This window comes from Trichomycterus rosablanca, chromosome 6, assembly GCF_030014385.1.
Source record: "Trichomycterus rosablanca isolate fTriRos1 chromosome 6, fTriRos1.hap1, whole genome shotgun sequence".
Classification (NCBI taxonomy): Eukaryota; Metazoa; Chordata; class Actinopteri; order Siluriformes; family Trichomycteridae; genus Trichomycterus; species Trichomycterus rosablanca.
Window position 1 is genome coordinate 42,755,955 of NC_085993.1, and position 20,859 is coordinate 42,776,813.

At 38.6% G+C, this 20,859-nt stretch overlaps 4 protein-coding genes across 5 annotated transcripts; 3 read left to right on the forward strand and 1 right to left on the reverse strand.

The window, feature by feature from the left end:
* The first annotated feature begins 1,104 nt into the window (after positions 1-1,104).
* sirt4 (sirtuin 4) lies at positions 1,105-5,780 on the forward strand. The gene is made up of 4 exons (XM_062997905.1): positions 1,105-1,189; positions 2,908-3,395; positions 4,427-4,721; positions 5,370-5,780. Exons 1-4 carry the CDS (start codon positions 1,166-1,168, stop codon positions 5,520-5,522), a joined length of 960 nt encoding a protein of 319 aa, XP_062853975.1. The 5' UTR covers positions 1,105-1,165; the 3' UTR covers positions 5,523-5,780.
* An 81-nt stretch (positions 5,781-5,861) lies between these two features.
* On the reverse strand, positions 5,862-9,680 carry c6h1orf74 (chromosome 6 C1orf74 homolog). The gene is made up of 2 exons (XM_062997906.1): positions 9,519-9,680; positions 5,862-7,586 (listed from the first exon to the last, which is right to left on the reverse strand). The coding sequence occupies exon 2, from the start codon at positions 7,541-7,543 to the stop codon at positions 6,749-6,751; it is 795 nt and encodes a 264-aa protein (XP_062853976.1). The 5' UTR covers positions 7,544-7,586; positions 9,519-9,680; the 3' UTR covers positions 5,862-6,748.
* Positions 9,349-17,465, forward strand: rft1 (RFT1 homolog). Its single transcript, XM_062998134.1, has 13 exons — positions 9,349-9,411; positions 9,499-9,584; positions 9,670-9,789; positions 11,931-12,120; positions 12,217-12,318; positions 12,415-12,549; positions 13,360-13,438; positions 13,518-13,568; positions 14,281-14,411; positions 14,506-14,650; positions 14,751-14,856; positions 15,453-15,702; positions 16,218-17,465. Exons 1-13 carry the CDS (start codon positions 9,349-9,351, stop codon positions 16,380-16,382), a joined length of 1,623 nt encoding a protein of 540 aa, XP_062854204.1. The 3' UTR covers positions 16,383-17,465.
* Positions 17,466-19,151: 1,686 nt separating this feature from the next.
* mustn1a (musculoskeletal, embryonic nuclear protein 1a) lies at positions 19,152-20,848 on the forward strand. Of its 2 annotated transcripts, none has more exons than XM_062997910.1 (3): positions 19,152-19,264; positions 19,356-19,479; positions 20,607-20,848. In XM_062997910.1, exons 1-3 carry the CDS (start codon positions 19,256-19,258, stop codon positions 20,693-20,695), a joined length of 222 nt encoding a protein of 73 aa, XP_062853980.1. In that variant the 5' UTR covers positions 19,152-19,255; the 3' UTR covers positions 20,696-20,848. The 2 variants fall into 2 exon arrangements, with proteins under 2 accessions (XP_062853980.1, XP_062853979.1); XM_062997909.1 differs by having other exon boundaries at positions 19,155-19,264; positions 19,353-19,479; positions 20,607-20,846.
* Positions 20,849-20,859: the final 11 nt, after the last annotated feature.

A 20,859-nucleotide genomic window follows, 5' to 3' on the forward strand; every position in this document is an offset into this window, starting at 1 on the left:
TATGTCAGAATATTCAACAATTTTCAAGTCAACATCCAGCATGATAACGCATTTTGTCCCAAACAAACTCAATCTCAACTAAATCTTAAACTGGATTAATAAACATGAGTTAAGTGTACTTCAGTGTACTTACAAGTCATCTGATCTAAAACCAACAGAAAACTAAAATAGACAATCGAAATACCTGCAGCTTTTATATAATGGATTTATGTCAAAACAGACCAAATTCCTAATGTTTCCAACATCTCATGAAATGTAAAAAAAAAACCTGTTCTTTCTTCAGAGAGCAAAGGGGATCATACCCTGCATTAGTGTGATCCATAACACCAAAATTAATTAAAACAAAAACCATCCAAATTTCTTGTTTACAAAAGTAATCAAATCTTTTATCCAATACTTTCAAGAAGCCTCTTCGGCAGCAATTACAATTTCTTATCTTTTTGGATAAATCTCTACAAACTTTGCACACCTGGACTTGGGCAGACTATCCCATTCTTAATGGCATATCATTTTAAGGTCCATCAGACTGGAATGGCAATCAAGTGTAAACTGCTATCTTTAGGTCTCTCCATAGATGTTTGATGTGGTTTAAGTGTTGGTTTTTTCTTCATTTTTTAGAATTATTCCTTAAGCCATGGGTTGGCTTCCTGTCCAGTGTTTCTGGGTGTTGTCAGGTCCTGATCAGGACGAAGTGGGGCCAGTGATAGCTCAGTGGTTAAGGTACTGGACTAGTAAACAGAAGGTTGCCGGTTCAAGCCCCGCCACTGTTGGGTCCCTGAGCAAGGCCCTTAACCCTCAATTGCTCATCGTGTTCTGCTCATTGTGTAAGTCGCTTTGGATAAAAGCGTCTGCTAAATGCTGAAAATTTAAAGTGGTTACATGGGCAAAATATCACTTATAAAAGAAAGAATATATATTTCCAAATCTGACTTTTAGTCAGTGCCTCACCAGCCCGGACCTCACCACACATCATTTGTACAACACACACCTGCACTGGCTGGATTTTCTGTAAAAACAGCTACAGTAACCATCATTAACCGGGGATGTATGTTGGACTTCAATTCCCATCATGCATCTGTAACTTCTAATACGGAAGCGTTTCGTAACATGTCATACCAGTACTAATACTCTCTCAGTAGAGTATTCTGTAAGCAGCTGTGTGGGTATGAAGAGACGTTTGACAGTATCAGTAAGTTGATTTAATTACAGGAGGGAAATTAAATCTTATTAGCTTTGGAGGATGTAAACTGTATAATACCTGGTGGACTATACTGTATACACCTTGTGTAGTGTGAGTGTTGATCGCTGTTATGTGTGCGGCATGTTGAGTTACAAAATAAGTGATCAGCGCTATTTAACAGAACTAAAACATACTGAAGCTTCTAGTCATGATTTTATTCATACAAAACAGAAAAAGAACATTTCTTATAATAATCATATAAAGGTTGTAAGGAGGGTGGTTGAGTGAGTTGGAGCCGGTGAAGTGATAAACAGCTGACTTTACTTAAAATGTGACTTAAGTTCTATTGCTGTTAAAAGTTATTGAATTATTATTGCTTTCTTTATATGCTATTTTAATGTGCTTTTATATATTTATTATCAATCTGTCTTGCAAAGCGACATAATCTGTAAAAAGCTCTCTAGAAATAAATTAGGTTTTTATTGTTGTTGTTGTTATTATTATTAGCCTGTTATTATTATTATTATTATTATTATATGTGAAATGTGCCATACATTTTGTTAAATAGCTTTTAGGTTACATTTAACACAACGACAACTTTGCATTAAAGAATTAGTATTTTTATTAGTATTTAATTAGTATTTTTTTTTACTATCTTTATGTTATTTTATTGGGCTTTATATATTTATATAGTATAAATCTGGCTTGTAAACCGATCTAATCTGCGAAATGCACTCTAGAAATAACCTATTGTTGTTATTTATTAATTAATTATTATTATTATTATTATTATTATTATTATTATTAATAACTGTGCCATATATTTTGTTAAATAGTTTTTATTATATTTACAAACAAAAAAAGAAAAAAATTAACAACTTTGCATTAAAAAATGACAAATTGTATGCATTTTAAGTTTGTATTTTAAACCCAGAGCAGGTTATCTGGTTATCAACCCAATTTGTGTCAAGCCAACTACTTGACCCACCCAGTTGAACCCCTCAGTGGTGCCATTAACACATAGTTTTCTACATTTTCAAAGAATGACCTATTTTTGTGTGAAACAGCTCAGCATTTTTTAACCAGAGACACTAAGGACTTTGCTTACATTCAGTGATAACTGAGGTTGACATGAAGATATTGATTTATCGTCTAGTTCAGGCAGGTTTTTCCTTTCAAATGAAAGGTTAAGAAAATAATTTAGTTGTTTTAATGATTATTATTTATTAATAATGTACAGTGAAGTCCAGGATATGTGTGAGGGAAAATCTATATGACCACTAGTACAGTACAATTCACCCAACCTGCATGTCTTTGGACTGTGGGAAGAAACCGAAGTTCCCAGAATAAACCCACACAGACAAAGAAGAACATGAAAACTCCACACAGAAAGGACCCAGACCGCTCCACTTGGTAATCGAACCAAGGACCTTCTTGCTGTGAGGAGACAGTGCTACTAACCAAGCCACTGTGCCCCCACCCATTTAGTCAAATAGACATTTTTCAGATCACACACTGATGTTTGATAAAAGACTCGGCTGACAATCAACAATATAGTTTATTTGAAAGATGTTTAATGGGGTTTAAGTCAATGCTACTTGAGGCATTGTAGACCTTATTTGCTAAAACTGTTGTATCCAAAAACAGTTCTGTACTAAAATGTTGTTGTAGTAAACTGAACTGGGCTTTAAAATATAAATTACATTAAACTTTTGCTGTGTTTACAGATGCTGCTATCATGGCGCACCATGCCTTTTTGTGTGGCAATAGGAAGACGTACTGCCTCCTCACTGCCTGCTGGTGCAGTGAATTTTGTTCCAATAAGTAGCTCAGTCGATAAGAGCTCGTTGAAGCAGCTGCAGGCATTTGTATCACAAGCCTCACGTCTCTTTGTGGTAACTGGAGCAGGACTGTCGACTGAATCAGGAATCCCTGACTATCGTTCTGAAGGTGTTGGACTGTACGCACGTACAGATCGACGGCCTATGCAGCACTCCGAGTTTATGCGCAGCGCCAAGGCTCGGCAGCGCTACTGGGCCCGCAGTTATGTGGGCTGGCCAAAATTCTCCTCCCACCAGCCTAACTCGAGCCACTATGCCCTGAGAGACTTGGAGGCGAAGGGCAAAGTTCACTGGCTTGTCACTCAGAATGTGGATGCTCTACATTCTAAGGCAGGACAGCAAAAACTTACTGAGCTGCATGGCTGTTTACACAGGTAGTGTAGGTAGAAAAGAGTTAGATTGTGTGTATTTTATATAAAGCAGGGTACCTCTACAACCCACATCTGTTTAATGATGAAGTGTAAAATAAAATGGAAAATATGATTATATATAAAATTTATATGATCTGTTATAATTATTTAAATATTAGACTACATTTTAACAGTAATGAATACAGAAAGCCGGGTTAATACAATTTTTATACACCGACTAGGCATAAAGTTATGACCACTGACAGGTCAAGTGAATAACACTGATTATCTCTTCATCACGGCACCTGTTAGTGGGTGGGATATATCAGGCAGCAAGTAAACATTTTATCCTCAAAGTTGATGTGTTAGAAGCAGGAAAAATGGACAAGCGTAAGGATTTGAGTGAGTTTGACAAGGGCCAAATTGTGATGGCTAGACGACTGGGTCAGAGCATCTCCAAAACTGCAGCTCTTGTGGGGTGTTCCCGGTCTGCAGTGGTCAGTATCTATCAAAAGCGGTCCAAGAACAGTGGTAAACCAGTGACAGGTTCATGGGCGGCCAAGGCTCATTGATGCACGTTGAGAGCGAAAGCTGGCCCGTGTGGTCCGATCCAACAGACGAGCTACTGTAGCTTAAATTGCTGAAGAAGTTAATGCTGGTTCTGATAGAAAGGTGTCAGACTCCATGTCTCGATGGGTCAGGGCTGTTTTGGCAGCAAAAGGGGGACCGACACAATAGGACGATGGTCATAATGTTATGCCTGATCGGTGTAAGCGTAAGTACGTGTTTTTTAATTATTTGTTGTCTGCTTTGCTACTGCTTTATCCTATTCAGGGTCGCAGTGAGTCCAGTTCAAAGGTAGAAATCACCCCGGACAGGTTGCCAGTCCATCATGAGCAAACACACATACACACACACACACAATTTTAGTAGTTTAATTTTAGTAGAAGCTGAAAATGAACCTTATAAATGAATCTTGAAAATATAAAACTGTCATGTGTTAATATAACTGGATCTAAGCTGTGTGTTTGTGTGTGTGTGTGTTTGTGTCTCAGGGTGTTGTGTATGGGTTGTGGCCAGCTGACTGTGCGGGAGGAGCTGCAGAAGCGTTTTGCTGAGCTGAACCCTGACTGGGAGACATTCGCGGGTGCAGTAGCACCAGATGGAGATGTATTCTTAGAGGACGAGCAGGTGCTGCATTTCAGGGTACCGGCATGTCAGTGCTGTGGTGGGTTTCTCAAACCTAATGTGACGTTTTTCGGTGACTCTGTGGATCGCAAGATTGTGCAGTTTGTACATGACAGGCTGGCTGAGTGTGATGCTGTGCTTGTGGCTGGATCATCGTTGCAGGTAAGAATATTTCTGATCTTTATTATGTAAAAGCAGTGCAGTTAGACTAAACTCAAACAAGATTGTGGTGAGCATCCTATTAAAAACATTCTTCCATCATGTGTGGCTGATTTTAAGTAGATATAAATTAAGTAGAAATTTTAAATTTCGTGTTATAATTCCTCCGCTGCCTGCATCATACCATCATACCATAAAGGAGGGCTACTACTACCAACCCCCAGATTGCATTTTTCCCCAATTTTCTTCCTAATCTAGTTATATTTAGTTACCCAATTGCATTACGCTTCCTCTCTACTGATGCTGATCTCTACTTCTGATTGAGGTAAGTGAGACTGTCACACGCCCCATCCAACACGTGTGCAGTAGCTGACTGCATCTTTTCACCTACACTAGGCCAGTTCATATGTGAGAGCCACACCCTGTCCACATTATCGTGCAGGCGGCATCAATCAGCCTGCCGAGGTCGTAATTGCATCAGTTATGAGGTCCCTATCTGGCTTCCCGCCCTGTATGAACAACAAGCCAATCGGTGATCATGTAGCCGCCCAGACCAGCCGGATGGCAGAGCTGAGTTTCGAAATGACGAGTTTGAAATGTCAGCTCTTGTGTACAGACTATTATTAAAGTCTGTTCTTCTGTTGTGTCTAGGTGTTTTCTGGGTATCGTTTCCTGTTGGCAGCCAGTGAGAGGCGACTTCCGGTGGCCATCCTGAACATTGGCCCTACTAGAGCTGACCACCTCGCTGAGCTTAAAGTGGGGGCTCGCTGTGGTGAAGTGCTACCAAACCTCACTCCCAGCTGAGGCACAGAAAACCTGATGGAGTGACATTTTACCCTTCTTCAGAATTACTGATGCTCCTGACCTGGAAAGCTTGGTCCACTCCAACCTCTCAAAGTTTAATATTGTATCTGCGGGTACAAAACAGCTGGACTTTACCTCACTGTGTCATGAACAGAAGACATGGCAAAAATGATTAACAGGAGCTATGATATGTAACTTTTATTTTATTTAGCATTATTGAAATAAATTATATGTTTTAGTGGAGAACACTACTGTAAATCATGTTGTTAAAATTCTGTTACAAGACACCTCGAAGGGCCTATAATATTTTTTTCAGATGTTGGCCAGATATTCAAATCAAACATAATCAGTGATTGATGATACAGAAAATGCTTGTGGCCAAAAGGAGGAGTCTACTAAAATCATATTTACATACCTGTGTTACTTTAGTTTTAAAATGTGATTAATGTAATTAATGTTTTATCAAAAATAGAAAAAATAAGGCAGCAGTTGTTGTTTTATTTCTTCTTTTATGCATGCCAGTAAACTGCTAAACCAAAATGTGTCAAACTCAAGGCCCGTGGGCCAAATCCGGCCCACCATGTCATTTTATGTGGCCCGCGAGAGCTTAAAAGACGTATGATTGTCTTAAAATACACTGTAAAATCGTACATAAACTGTATCGCCAACAATGCATGCTAATTACGTGACCCGCAAAGTGACCGCATCCCACCACTAGATGGCAGTGTTTCCACATCAGCGTTTAACTGAGGCGGTTTTCCAACAAGCGATGTTGAGAAATATTTACAAATAATCCCAAAAAGAAAAAAAATTGAAGCAGAAGGAAGAGAATATAATGAAAGATGGGAAAGTGAATACAAGTCTGTGGTTCAAGAAGAAAATCCAGTACGTCTCTTGTGTTATGAGGCTGTGTCTGTGTTAAAGGAGTACAATATAAATGTAGATATACATTATAAATATACAGTATAAATTTGGCATTTTTACACCAAACACAGAATTTAGCCTCCAAGAAAAACCACAAAGTGTTCAAGATTTCCAAGACTTAAAAGGCAGACTGCAATCACAGCAGGATACGTTACAATCGGCCCTTTGAGGGCCCTTTGACATTTAAAATGTCTTTTTATTTACAAAATACGGTCAAACTGGTCGGCCAAAACATTACAAGTATTATTATGTGCTAAACAACAATAATCTGTAGCAAAGTACTAACTGTAAAAGCAGAAACATCACATTGCTACAGACGGTAAAATAACAGTTTCTTTTACAAACCTGAGCTCAGTCAAAACTGTCCGATTGCTAAGTCTGTCTGTTAAACACTCCTGCCATTGATTTATATAAGTGTAAACTTCAGACCACAGTACCTCAGGGACACTATACGAGTAAAGACAACTGCAATGCTTTTCACTGTGTATTGACCAGCTGACCAAAACTTTATTTACCACCAGTGGTATCATACTCAGGCAGTTCTCAAAACTCTTTTCCTGATCAAACCAGTATACAACGGGGTAGCCCAGGAGAATCCCAAAAAGTGTGCACAGGTTCCACTGGTCATACACCTCTTCTTTGACCACCCTGACTACAGAATCCTGGGCATTGTTGTTCCTAAAAACCTCCAGCATAGCTTTAACCATGTGTTCAGTTTTACTATCCATGTTGATTAATGATGGCTGCTCCCTCCATAAACACACATCAGCTGTAAGAAGGCTCTTTTTCTCAAGCACTTCATCCAAGTGTGCTTTCATTAGACTAGAGTTCACTATGAGAGTACTACCACGAATAGAGAAGATCTGCAGTGCTTCAGTGAGTAATCCTGCCTCCTGTAATGAGCTCACATACTGCTGGATCTGTTCTGCACAGGCGCTGTTGATATCATACAAAAGAGCTGGTTTAAGACCCAGATCCACCGCCATGATCTGCACAGCCAAATCAAGACAAGATGAAAGAGGAATTTGTTTCTTCTTCCTTCCACAGCAAAGAAACTTCAGGGCTGCTGAGGTGAAAAGGCCAGGAGAAACCGCCATCTTTCCTCTCCCTTCTTATAACAAGATTATGGACACAAATATGCTGAAAGACAAAGTATGAATTACATGTGGATTAGATTGAAAAACATATTTATGCAAATACACCAAAATGACATAGTTTACAACAGATGCATTTACTATACCTATACTACCTATACTAATAATGTACCAGAGACTCACTTGTAATAGAAAGCTTCTTAGGACAGTTATTGGGTCACACAAATAAAAATATAAATTAATTGGAATTCATTTTCAGTGATACTTAGCTTAAATTGATGAGAAGTTAAATAGTCCAGACCCACCAAAAGCACAAGCATAGTTTAAGTATCATTATACACAGCTTTTTAATTTTCATTTTAATGCATAATAGTAGTTCATTATTTTAATTATATAAATGCATACAAAAGTTCTTCTGTTTGGGTTAAAATTTTCAAATCAGCACTCTCACTGTGTACATATCTGCACTCTGGCTCTCAGTTTAAACAAAGCATTAGCTTTTGAAAATGAATTAAAAAATTTTTTTTTACCTGACAGCAATAATTCTCAGTCGGTTATTGGTTCATCCTTGACATCTCTAGGTTTGTTTGTTTGTTTATTAGGATTTTAACGTCATGTTTTACACTTTGGTTACATTCATGACAGGAACGTTAGTTATTCATTACACAAGGTTCATCAGGTCACAAGGTTATATAGAACACAATCATTGACAATTTAGTGTCTCCAGTTCACCTCACTTGCACGTCTTTGGAGTGTGGGAGGAAACCGGAGCACCCGGAGGAACCCAAGCAGACACGGGGAGAACATGCAAACTCCACACAGAAAGAACCCAGACCGTCCCACCTGTGGGATCGAACCCAGGACCTTCTCGCTGTGAGGCGACAGTGCTACCCACTTAGCAGCTCTAGGTAGAATGGAGCAATGTCTGAGCAATGGAGCAATGTCTTTGACAATAAGGACTTCCTAATCTTTTTTGGTCTTCAAATAGTTGTTGCAACTGAAATGAGCAGTTTCCCATGTAATATGCGATTTGATGTAAAAGTCAAAATTTAAGGTTTGTGTTTAGCGTTTTAACGTTTTTTATTCACGTAGCTTATAAAATACAAGGCGAAATATGCAATGCAAATCACAAGCATAGTATCATAATATACAGCTTTAGTAATGCACAATAATACAGCTTCATTGTTTTGTGATGTTAATGCATAATAATAGTTTATTATTTAAATTATCTAAATGCAAACAAAATTTCTCCTGTTTGGGTTAGAATCTTTAAAAGAGCCTCCACACAGAACTGGCACATGCGAACTGAGGGTTGGTGAGGGCACATTTCAAATCAGCACTCACTGTGTACCAAGTGCATCAGGGTCTCAGTTCAAACCAAGCCTCAGCTTTTCAAAATTACTTTGAATTATTTTTTTAACCAACAGCAATAATTCTCAGTTATTGGTTTAATTTGATTTGTAACAAAACACCTAAACTCATGCCCACATTTGATTATATACTGTAGTTCAAAATGATTTAGTCCCAGAAGTGATCTAGCGCCCCCATGAGGTGCAAGTTTCAATAGTGACTTTTATTATGAAAGTATTATTTTTTCAACGATCAGGAAGAGATACTTTGCTGCATATGTACTGTATTACAAGGGTTTTTACTTATATTAATATATTTGCTGTTGGTATAGCAGTAAGTGCTTTAATGTAAAGGATGACAGCAGCAGTAAGATTATAGTAACTCTCGGCCACAGGGCGCTTGTGTAGGTTGATGTTTTGTGATTTGATCTGAATGGTGGACAGTGAGTAAACTTTACTATGGGTTCTGAGGACGTACTGAAGAGTGCATCAGCTCTGGCATCCTACAATGTTCTGCTTCAGGTAAGTTATTATACTGAATCTGTAGAAAACCCCCTCACATATTTTATTACATGCGCCTGAAGTTTGGTTTGTTAATGTCGCGTTTAGGTGATGTTCCGTTTGCTTACCTTCTTCCTCAACGCCTTCACATTGCGCTTTGTGTCGAAGGAATTGATAGGTGTAGTGAATGTCAGGTATGTCTATAAACTAATATTTGTTTATATGAACAGTATATTTGGTGTGTATTACTTGTATGTACGTGTGTAATGTGTATTACAGGTTGATGCTGCTGTACTCCACACTGGTGTTCTTGTCCAGAGAGGCGTTTCGGAGGGCGTGTCTAAGCGGAGAGGGGGCGGGGCGTAACTGGAGACAAGTCATTAACTTACTATGGTTTACGTAAGAAAAGTATTTTCTCATATTATAATTAAAATGAGGTTATTTTGGTATTTTAACTCAAAATAGGCCCTCCCTCCCTCCCTCCACGACATATATATATGAAATTTGTTGAGGGGGCCCAAAATGTTTTTTTTGCACTGGGGCCCATGAGCTCCTAGTTAGACCACTGAACTTATTTAATTATTAAATGTAATTGAGAAATATGAAAATAATAATTACACGTGGCACAAAACCTTTAATGTAGTGCCAACTAAATCTAAAAGTGTAAAGTAACTCAGTTCAAATTATCACACACACACACACACACACACATATACAGTAGACCCTTGACTTACGCTTGGTTCCAAAGGGCTGTTCTTAAGTCAAAATGTTCATTAGTTAAATCTATTTTTCCCATAAGAAATAATGTAAACAGAATTCATCCGTGCCAGACCTCCCAAACCACTCCCTTACCTAACCTTTCTAATGTCTTAAATGGTCTCTTTTGTTATAAATAAGTATATTTTCCCCTACATATTAAATTATAGAGTAGACATTACTGTAATGAACAATAATAAACAACAATACACAGTACAGTACGTGTGCTGAACCATACACCATAATACTGTACATTTCTGTCTTTTTTATAAAATGTATCTACCTTCTTCTCTCTCACTCACTGTTCCCGCTGTCTGATACACAGTGACAGCTACTGGCAGGAGAAATTATACAACAACAAATGTAATAGATTTTTACATTTTCTCAGCACTACGTTTCCTCTTCACATTCTTTGGGGACATTTTAATATTGAATTTTACAAAATATAAAGAAATTACCGGACAAACACCGTCCGCTGTCCGAATGTTCACTCACTGTATATATATATGTATATATAAGTTGAAAAAGATCGGTCGTAACCCGAAATGTTCGTATGGTAAACCGTTCGTAACTCAAGGGTCCACTGTAGTGGGACTAAATTAAGCAGCATAAACTACGTCATGGGATGTTATATCCAGTTTGTGCAGAATGTTTATGGTTTAACTGGGAAGTGGTAGCTCACTGGTTAAGGTACTGGACTAGTAATCAGAAAGTTGCCACAGCTGGGCCCCTGAGCAAGGCTCTCAACCCTCAATTACTTAGATTGTTTTCAGTCATACAAATTTTTGAGATCATACTGCTTTTAATTTGCTGTCCGATCTTAGCAGCCAAGTAAGGATTGTGGATCCTTTGCCCTTATCTGACCAATCTACTGTCTAAATAATAAGCTTCTGCAACATATATTAATCAATACACAAAAATACCTGCCAATGCTGAAAAGTAAAATTCAAAAAGTAACAATTAATGCCAGTTAAATAAACGAGATAAATGGAGCAGGATATCCTGCTGTTTAATACAACACATCATCATGGCTGCAGCCTGATGGTTCAACTGAACAAACTGTTAACGATAAAATAGTTTGGAATATAAGAAGATAGGAATATTTTAGAGAATGCCTACAATAACTCAGCTCAAAATATTATACCAAAATATACAAATGTCATTGTATTATGCTGTGCTTTGAGCAAATAGAGCATTTCTTAGCTGGCAAGTTGGAGGTTTTTGTCTTAATCTGCACATATGTAGTACATATGCTGTTTTTACAGAACAGCTATCCTCTGCTCTGTATGCAGCATGTGAGCGTGAAGCTCCCTGTCTATCACTGACCCACCTCCAAACCACTGATCCATTTTGCCAAACAGTTCCATGTTAGATTTAGCACTCTGTAGAACTGTGTCCCAAAACTCTGTAGGCTTCTCCAAATTTACTGGCATATTCCTTTCAACCCTTCCTGTGCTGCTTGGTTAAGAGTAGTGTGTGTGTTGTGGAGTCTGGCCATGAAGTCCTTGGTTGGCAATTATCTTTTTATGGTTGCCACTGACACAGTTCCAGCCTTCATCAAACCATCCTGAAAGTATTTTGTACTAACACAGGGTTGTTTTCTTTGTTGTACCAATGACAAAACAAAGGCGTCCGAATGGCATCTGAAAAATTTTGGGTTTTCTGGAACTTCTGTACAATACTCAATGTTTTAATTTTGTAGTGTATATATTGTAGAATTATTACATTATATTATTATACTGTGGATTCCACAAGTGTGTGATGCAGCTCTTGTCGATTCTCAGTTTGCCACTAGGCTGTTTATGGGGGGCTTTACTGGTGTGCGTGTGGCTGTGGCTCCTCCAGGCTCCAGATTCTCAAACCATTCCGCATTATGGACCAGCTGTGGGAATCTTCTGCATGGCTGCTCTAACTGAATTGCTGGCTGAGCCTCTATGGGTTCTTGCACATGCACATATGCTCGTTCGTTTGAAGGCTAGTGAGATTTGCTTTTCATCAATAGATTATAAATACAAGAAACAAAACTTCTATCTAGTTAATAAAAGTAAATTTACTGTTGTGTTTAAACAGGTCATTGCTGAAAGCCTGGCGATGATTGCCAAGTGTCTTGTCACTGTGGTAATGGTGGTCGCCGCTCCAGAGTGGGGCCTTTATATATTCTCTGCTGCACAGGTAAGAGTGTAATAATGTGTAAAGTAAGTTATATATTTCTTTATTTTTCTTTTCATTGTCTATTTTTACATATGTTCTTTTCATCTGTGTTTACAGTGTGTGTATGCAGGATTCCTGTCTCTATGTTATGTTGTCTACTTCTTGCATTTTCTTGGTTCGGAGGAGGCAGAGACAAAATCCTTTCCTCTACGCCACATTTCAGAGCTGCTGCCCACCAGTATAAATGGACAGGTGCCAGTTTTTTTCCATATTTGATTAAACCCGAATTCATATAGGTGAAGGTGGGAGAGTTTTTGTCCCCCTTCCAACTGCCTGTGTAGTTGCATGCTTGTCACTAAATTATTTAGAACATTATATATCTCCAGACAAAAAAGGTATCTTTTTACCTGCCAGTGGCAGAGTCTCACAGAAAGCCCTATTGCATACGGAGAGCCACACTATGCACTTCGCCAATCATCCATCACTAGTAAAGGCACCTTAGCCACACAGCAGGGGTTTGAGTTGTACAGTGGCAGTAAAACCCTGTAGACCTCCCTCTCTCAGGCACAGCCAGTTATGCCCTTTATGGTTCCCAGGCAGGACAAAAGCTTTGCCTGACATTCAAACTTAAGAGACACATTAAATGGCTGCACCACCTGAGCACCCTTACCAAACTAACTTTTAGATGGTGGTTCACTTCTCAAACCCTGTAGCCTAGAAGTAATAAATATCGGCATAATTACTGTAAACATTTGTCAAACATCGTTTTGCCTAACCACGACTGAGTTATGACACCACTGAGTGTGACATTTAGGAATGTAGCAAAGTTTGTTTGTTGTTTTTTATCCCTGCTTTTATTCCATCATCCTAATTTCTTCAGGAAAAGAAACATGCCCTTTTAATGGTCATGGTAAATAAGTAGTAAATGTATAATAGTTGTCATCAGGTAATTATTATATTTTACTATTCTGATTGTTGTTACTAAATGCATGCTTCTTCTTGGTAAAATATTGAGTACAACCATCCTCATGTATACTTATATCTATTTTTCAACTTTTTTAGCCACTGTTAAACTGGAAGCTTGCCACATTGACTTGGAGTTTCTTTAAGCAATCCTTCCTGAAACAGATACTTACAGAGGGTAATTACCACAAATATCACATGTACAGTATCTGTTTTAATGTTTATATGAATGTATCATGATGACATTCATTTTGCAGGTGAGCGTTATGTGATGACTTTTCTGAATGTGCTCAACTTTGGAGACCAGGGTAAGTGTTTTATTCAGGACATTAATAAAAATTCACCTTTTATACATATATGTGCAAAATGTACACTCATTGGTACTAGGTACAACTAAATTGGGTGGCGCAGTGGCTCGGTGGGTAGCACTGTCGCCTCACAGCATAAAGGTCCTGGGTTCGATTCCCAGGTGGAGTGGTCCGGGTCCTTTCTGTGTGGAGTTTGCATGTTCTCCCCATGTCTGCATGGGTTCCTCCAGGTGCTCTGGTTTGTTCCCACAGTCCAAAGACATGCAAGTGAGGTCAATTGGAGATGCAAAATCCATGATTGTGTTTGACATTAAACTTGAACTGATGAATCTTGTAACAAGTAACTGTCTGTCCTGTCATGAATGTAACCAAAGTGTGTAAAACATGATGTTAAAATCTTAAAAAATAAATAAATAACTACACATAAATTATTAGCCAATTTTAAGCTGCCCATACAAAAACATACTTTCCCAAGGTTGAATATTTCTGATTGCAACTGTAACCACACTTCTACAAGCAACAAACACATATATCAGCATCACTACAGTACTGAGAATAGCAATTGGTCAGTAGCAACCCTTTCCATAAATGAATGAGTAAGGCTACAGTCAGTAATTGTAAACCTGGTGTGAGTGACCCTCCCTGTACCTAATTATCTGCCTGCTCTTTGTATTTTGTGTTTGACCACCTCCATACCTTGATTTCTCTGTAGGTGTGTATGACATAGTGAACAATCTTGGTTCGATGGTTGCACGGTTTCTCTTCCTGCCCATAGAGGAGAGTTTCTATGTATTCTTCGCCAAGGTGTTGGAGCGTGGACGGGACGTGCGGAAACAGAAACAAGTCAGTACATCTGTTGCATCCACATAAACATGTGTCCATGCAGCCAATCATACTTGAGGTTGGATTATCATGCTGAATGTTAACTGATCTACAGGATGAGGTATCCATGGCAGCAAATGTATTGGAATGTTTGCTGAAGCTGGTTCTTTTGATCGGATTGATCATCACTGCGTTTGGTTATTCCTACTCTCACCTGGCTCTTGATATGTATGGTGGTGAACTTCTGAGCAGTGGATCAGGTATGTCGAAGTTTGACTAATGTAGCAGAGACGGTTTACTAAGAAATGAGCATTTTAGCATCTGATGATGATGTTTGATATTGAATGTTGTGTGTTCTAGGTCCGTCTCTTTTACGGTGCTACAGTTTTTATGTACTGCTTTTAGCCATCAATGGCATAACAGAGTGCTTTGTTTTTGCTGCAATGAGTAAGGAGGAGGTGGACAGGTTAGTATCAACTCTTATACAGTAAATAGTTACACTGCATTACAAAATACATGTGATAGTTGCACATCCACACTTATATTATGAAGATCAAAAGTTTATGTACACTTGAATTAATTAAATTGCATTTCTTTTACTAGTTAGTTGTGGGTTTTCTGAATTAATGCTGGGCCAAAATATACATACAACCATTAACAACCATGAATTTGGTGATGTAGAAGGCTCTTTAATGTAATTGACATTTTGGCATTCAGGCCAAGTTCATTGCCAAGTTTTTCTTTGCTTCTGTTCTTTGTTGTTTTTTTACTTCCCATGACTTGATGAGGTTCTTCTTCTTAAAATGCATCTGTAGTTTTGGCACCCACTTTTAGGCCTCTAGAAATCTGTTAGTTGGCACTGTTGCTTTGAAATCTCATTTATCAATGTGCCAGTGGTTAGAGCTTTTAAATAGATGGCACACACTGAAATTGGCAATCAGTAAAATACAGTCACTCATTCAGCTGTTTGTAATTGTGATTTAGTAACTTTAAAGTCAACATTTGGTAATTTGGTATTTTCTCTACCACCTGTATATCATAAAGATATATCTATTTTTGCAGGTACAACCTGGTGATGCTGGGACTGTCTGCATCATTTCTGATGCTTTCCTATTGGCTGACTGGTCTTTTTGGGGCTGTTGGCTTCATCTTGGCAAACTGCAGTAACATGGCTTTACGAATCATACACAGCCTTATTTACATACATCACTACTTCCAGCACAGTGACTACACCCCTCTGTCTGGGCTCCGTCCACATCCTGCACTAGTGATTGCTCTCATAATCAGCGCTGTCATCACAGTCCTCTCAGAGGTAATATTTACAATAAAAACACTCTTTGCATAGTTTTAGATGACTTGTCACAGTAATGAAATTCTAATAAACAGTTTAATTGTCCTGCATGTTGATATTTTATAATAAAGTTTATTATGCTAGCCCTCCACTCCTGAGATCTGTGTTTGAGAAACAGCCGTGATATCGACTGGCCGGACATCTACACATACATGATTGGCTATGTCTGAGTGGGAGATGACCGAACACCTGCAATAGATTGGCACCTTGTCCAGGGTATTCCTGCCTTACACCTTGTGTTTGGTGGAACCTGAACTTGTTTGATGAAAATAAAAAAAAGAAACATATGGGGCTACGTAGTGGCAAAGCAACATGATTGGTGGCTACCTGATTTCAATCTTAGCTCTGCTCGCTGTAAGGTTTAAAGACATTATTAATAAATCATCATTTTAGTCACTTAGCTTAGATTATTGTGACAAGTGCATTTTATAATAACTATGACAGACCTGTTGTTTTGTTTGTTTTGTGCATTTCAGCATATGTTGTGCTGTGATGGCGGCTGGGTACTGAGGCTGGGACATATCTCTGTTGGAGCAGTTTGTTTGCTGGTTGTGATTACAGTAGCGTTTCTTACTGAAAGAAGACTTGTTCAGTTCATCCGGACTCAGCTACTACCCAAATACAGCAAGAAACGAACATAAACCTCAAATGAATTTTGTGAAATTATGGACCAAATGTTGCCTTGTTTAGTCTGTGACTGCTCAGGTTATGCACACTGACTTTTTAAACGATTCCTGTAGGCTGGTTGCCTTGAAATATTTAAATATTTTACATGGAAAAATACTATACATGTCTGCTAACTTTGAAGTTGTAGTTTTTTAATTTTATCTCCATTTTAACATAGGCTGATAAAAGTCAATGAATGTGTATAGTGTTACCAATGTACTAGTCTCATAGGGCCAGACTCACATCTATTGATTTAGTCTGAGAGATTTTTGGTGGAACTCTTATTAGGGTGGGGACAAATTTGGTTTGAATTTTATACAGCAATTATATGGTGAAGGTGAAGCTCAAAATAGTGATGCCAGCTGAAGCTGGCTGTGTCTCAAATCGCACACCACTGCATCAAACAGTATGCATAATTAGTGCACTTTGAAAGGTATAGTTATACAATATGTTGCACTTAGGACTAAAGAATATTCCTGCCTAAATGTATTCAAGAATGTTTTCTGATAAAATACATCAGTATAACACTTAGTGTTATTTGTGGGGATAGGCCTAGAGGGGTTTAAGGGGATCACAGTGTTTACAAACTTGGACTGCCTAAATATGAAGTTACATTATTAAATTAATTTCTATGCTAGCTGACACAATAAATGTGAGCAAATGGTGTGGTTTGATATGTTTTGTGGTTTGATGTTGTTATTGTCTTTTTTTGTTTAACATTTTTGTCAGCTAAAATGCTTTTTGTAACTGTTATAAGTATGCAGCTAAACCATGGGAACTGCAGAAAAAACATCTTAAAAACATTTGGCTCTTCACAGGCTTCAGCTGATGCAGTGTTATTTGTAAATCAGTGTGCTTGTAGGAAATAATTGTTTACTGTCTTCAACCGTACACATAAGCTTAAAAATACCAGAGATTTGCTGCCATTGCATAACGGTTAGGAAAGATCGTCAAAGTATGAACAAAATTATTTTGTTTATTTGTTTATTTTAAACAGTATATCTGTTACAAATGCATGATTTTTTAAAAATGTTTTTGTAATTCTAGAAGAAATTATTGGCTGATAAATATTTGTATTTAGATAAGAATTGTATATTGTGTGCAGTTTGAACAAGATAAAGGTTTTCTGGCAAGAGTATTTTTAATACATCAGTTATTAACTGATTAACAACAAATGCATCAGAAAACTGAAAGCTGAAAATCTCACTGAGGAAGATCATGACCACTGAGCAAGTTTACAAGCGGGCCAGAACAGAAAATGAGCTACTGAATCACATTAAGTCCCACAAGTTACATTACTTTGGGCAGGTGATGAGGCACCAACATGACCACATTGAAGCCAGTGGTATGACAGGATTTATGGAGAACCAAGAATAAGCTGGATTGACGACATTACAATGTGGATTGCTGCTCTAAATTGCCCCCGGATTTAAGTAAATGAGTAAAGTGGGTGTTGCCCTGTGTCAGGTCAAGTCAAGTTTGTTTATTAGGATTTTAGTATCTACAAATTGTGCTGTTTTGCATAGTATTTACATTTACATTACATTTTCAGCATGTAGCAGATGCCTTTATCCAAAGCGACTTACAGTTCAGTTACAGTATACAATCTGAGCAATTGAGGGTCAAGGGCCTTGCTCAAGGGCCCAACAGCAGCAACCTGGCAGTGGTGAGGCTTGAACCAGCAACCTTTTGATTACTAGTCCAGTACCCTAACCACTGGGCTACAGCTTGCCCTAACATGATTTTAACGTCATGTTTTACACTTTCGGTTACATTCATGACAGAAACGGTAGTTCTCTCAGTGATTTATCAGTTCACAAGGTTATATCAAACACAGTCATGGACAATTTAGTGTCTCCAATTCACCTCACTGTCATGTCTTTGGACTGTGGGAGGAAACCGGAGCACCCAGAGGAAACCCATGCGGACACGGGGAGAACATGCAAGCTCCACACAGAAAGGACCCGGACCGCCCCATCTGGGGATCAAACCCAGGATCATGTTGCTGTGAGTTGACAGTGCTACTCACTTAGCCACCATGCCGCCTGGTCAAGTCAAGTCAAAGTGCTTTTTACAATAGATGTTGTGATGAAATGGCACCAGACCCAGTTCGACCCTGATCAGAATGAAATAGTTTGTAAATGAATTAATAAATACTTAGGATAAAAATATTAATTTATGAGGACACTTGCTAAGTGAATCTGTAATAAAAAATCCCACCCAATTCAACCCCTCCCTCCAAAGTGTTTTGCCGCATTAAATTTTTTTTTTATTATGTTTACACTTAACAATTTAAGCATCTCTAAACTAACACACTGAGCTTGCAGGTTAATGACAGCATGAAACAAAGCAGATGAGCAAATAACTAACATGTTACATACAATAGATCTAAATGCTAGAGAGTAAATTAGTTTTATGTAGGTACCTATCAAACCATGCTGTCATTTCTAAGGAATGAGAAAAGCTGAGCTACACTCTGATGCAACTCTAATACTAATTAAAACCATATGGTGAACTCTACTGCAAACATTAAATAACAGATCCAGAACCCCCACCCCCCCATCTGCATACAGGCACATGGTTTTGTGCTGTACAGCTGTACAGCTGTAGAAACTAGGTGTCACCCTGTTGTCATATAGATTAATGTAAGAACTAAGAGAGGGGACAGAAGGGAGGAGTAACTGACTGGCTGATACACAAAATAAGGCTCTGTTGGGGTTTGTGTTTATACAAGGAGGGATATTAGAGGAGGGGAAGGAAGGAAACATCCAGTTAAAGGGAGGACTCGACCCAAGCTGAACAGCTACAGTAAAATTTTGGATTCACTAACCAGCTGAAAGCCCTGAACATGTCTCAGGTACGTATTATGCTCAAAAACATCTTAGAGTTACAAATTTTCTTTGAGCTCTGAAGGAGTGCTAAACTTCAGTATTTTTTCTTTGCAGCAGGAAGGAGAGGAGGAGAAGACAAAAAGGCCAGAGGTAAGAGATGAAGACCTGGTTGAAGCGAAAGACAAGCTGGCATTCGGGACAACAGTAAAGAGTAAAACTTTTGAGGTGATGGAGGAATGTGGTGAGTAGGGTATGACTGCAGTAGCACAAACTTTGTGTCTCTGTGTGTGTATTTTTAAAACTAGCTTGTAAATCATGTGAAAAATTTAGAGAGGGGAGGTTTGTGATGGGATCTAAAATATGCCTGGCTTGTCCTGGGTTTTGCGGATGTTTCCACTCCATATAAAGTAATAGATGGTATCTAGACTGGAACACAAACACACCCTAGGGAGTAGGAAATGTTTTATTTAGAAAGTTATCCAAGTGACAGAACACTGGTTAGAAATAAATTTACAGTGAGGGGGTAAACAAGTATTTAGGCTCTTTTGTTTTGATTATTATTGTTAATGACATGTTTAACAGCCGACTGTGGTACCGTTCTATAAGTTCGTGTTGCCTGATCTTTTGTGACTGAGCTTCCTTTCTTTAGGGACAGTGGTAGCCTAGTGGGTAGAGCTTTGGGCTCTACCCAAACCAGAAGATTGGCCGTTCAAATCCAGGCTCTGCTATGCAGCCACTGTTGGGTCCTTGAGCAAGGCCCTTAACCCTGTCAGCTCCAGGGGCGCCGTACGTTCCAAACAAGCTGGGATATGCGAAGAAAGAATTTTATTGTACTGTACAACTGTATATGTATATATGACAAATAAAATATATCTTCTTCATATATTCCAGGTGGCACGGTGGCTAAGTGGGTAGCACTGTCACCTCACAGCAAGCAGGTCCTGGGTTCGATCCCCAGGTGGGGTGGTCTGGGTCATTTCTGTGTGGAGTTTGCAAGTTCTCCCGGTGTCTGCATGGGTTTACTCTGGGTGCTCCAGTTTTCTCCCACAGTCCAAATCCATGCAAGTGAGGTGAATTGGAGATTCTAAATTGTCCATGACTGTGTTTGATATAACCTTGTGTGAACTGATGAATCTTGTGTAATGAGTAACTACCGTCCCCGTCATGAATGTAACCAAAAGTGTAAAACATGACGTTAAAATCCTAATAAACAAACAAATCTTCATATATTCCTGGTTGCTGGCTAAATAGCCAAATGTATCAAATCGGGGGTGTCCAGATAATTTGTGAAATCAGTTGCAGCTCCAGCTTGTTTGTGAAAACCAGCAGCCACAGCAAATAACTAATGTTTCTTTTTTTTTTTTGCAGAACGTGCAGGAAAAGTGGCTCCATCAGTTTTCAGTAAAGCTCGTTCAGGAGGAGAGACGGTCTTCAACAAACCCTCCAGGAAGAAATAATTGAAAATGTGGTGGAACATTTCTATACTTTATAACATGCAGGAAATAATTGGTGCATAATTGGCACAATAGCACTCAGATTAGAGACTCAAAACTGATATAATGTGTTAAACTAGAGATCATGTTGTAGCTGTGTATACTAAATGTGCAACAAAATACACAAA

Coding starts and splice junctions, on each gene's coding strand:
- c6h1orf74 (XM_062997906.1), bottom strand. CDS start 7,543: ATGGCGGTTTCTCCTGGCCTTTTCACCTCAGCAGCCCTGAAGTTTCTT.
- mustn1a (XM_062997909.1), top strand. Junction 19,480..20,606: donor TGAGGTGATGGAGGAATGTG/GTGAGTAGGGTA, acceptor TTTTTTTTGCAG/AACGTGCAGGAAAAGTGGCT.
- rft1 (XM_062998134.1), top strand. CDS start 9,349: ATGGGTTCTGAGGACGTACTGAAGAGTGCATCAGCTCTGGCATCCTAC. Junction 12,550..13,359: donor CCACCAGTATAAATGGACAG/GTGCCAGTTTTT, acceptor CAACTTTTTTAG/CCACTGTTAAACTGGAAGCT. Junction 15,703..16,217: donor TCATCACAGTCCTCTCAGAG/GTAATATTTACA, acceptor TGTGCATTTCAG/CATATGTTGTGCTGTGATGG.
- sirt4 (XM_062997905.1), top strand. CDS start 1,166: ATGAAGAGACGTTTGACAGTATCA. Junction 1,190..2,907: donor AGAGACGTTTGACAGTATCA/GTAAGTTGATTT, acceptor CTGTGTTTACAG/ATGCTGCTATCATGGCGCAC. Junction 3,396..4,426: donor CTGCATGGCTGTTTACACAG/GTAGTGTAGGTA, acceptor TTTGTGTCTCAG/GGTGTTGTGTATGGGTTGTG.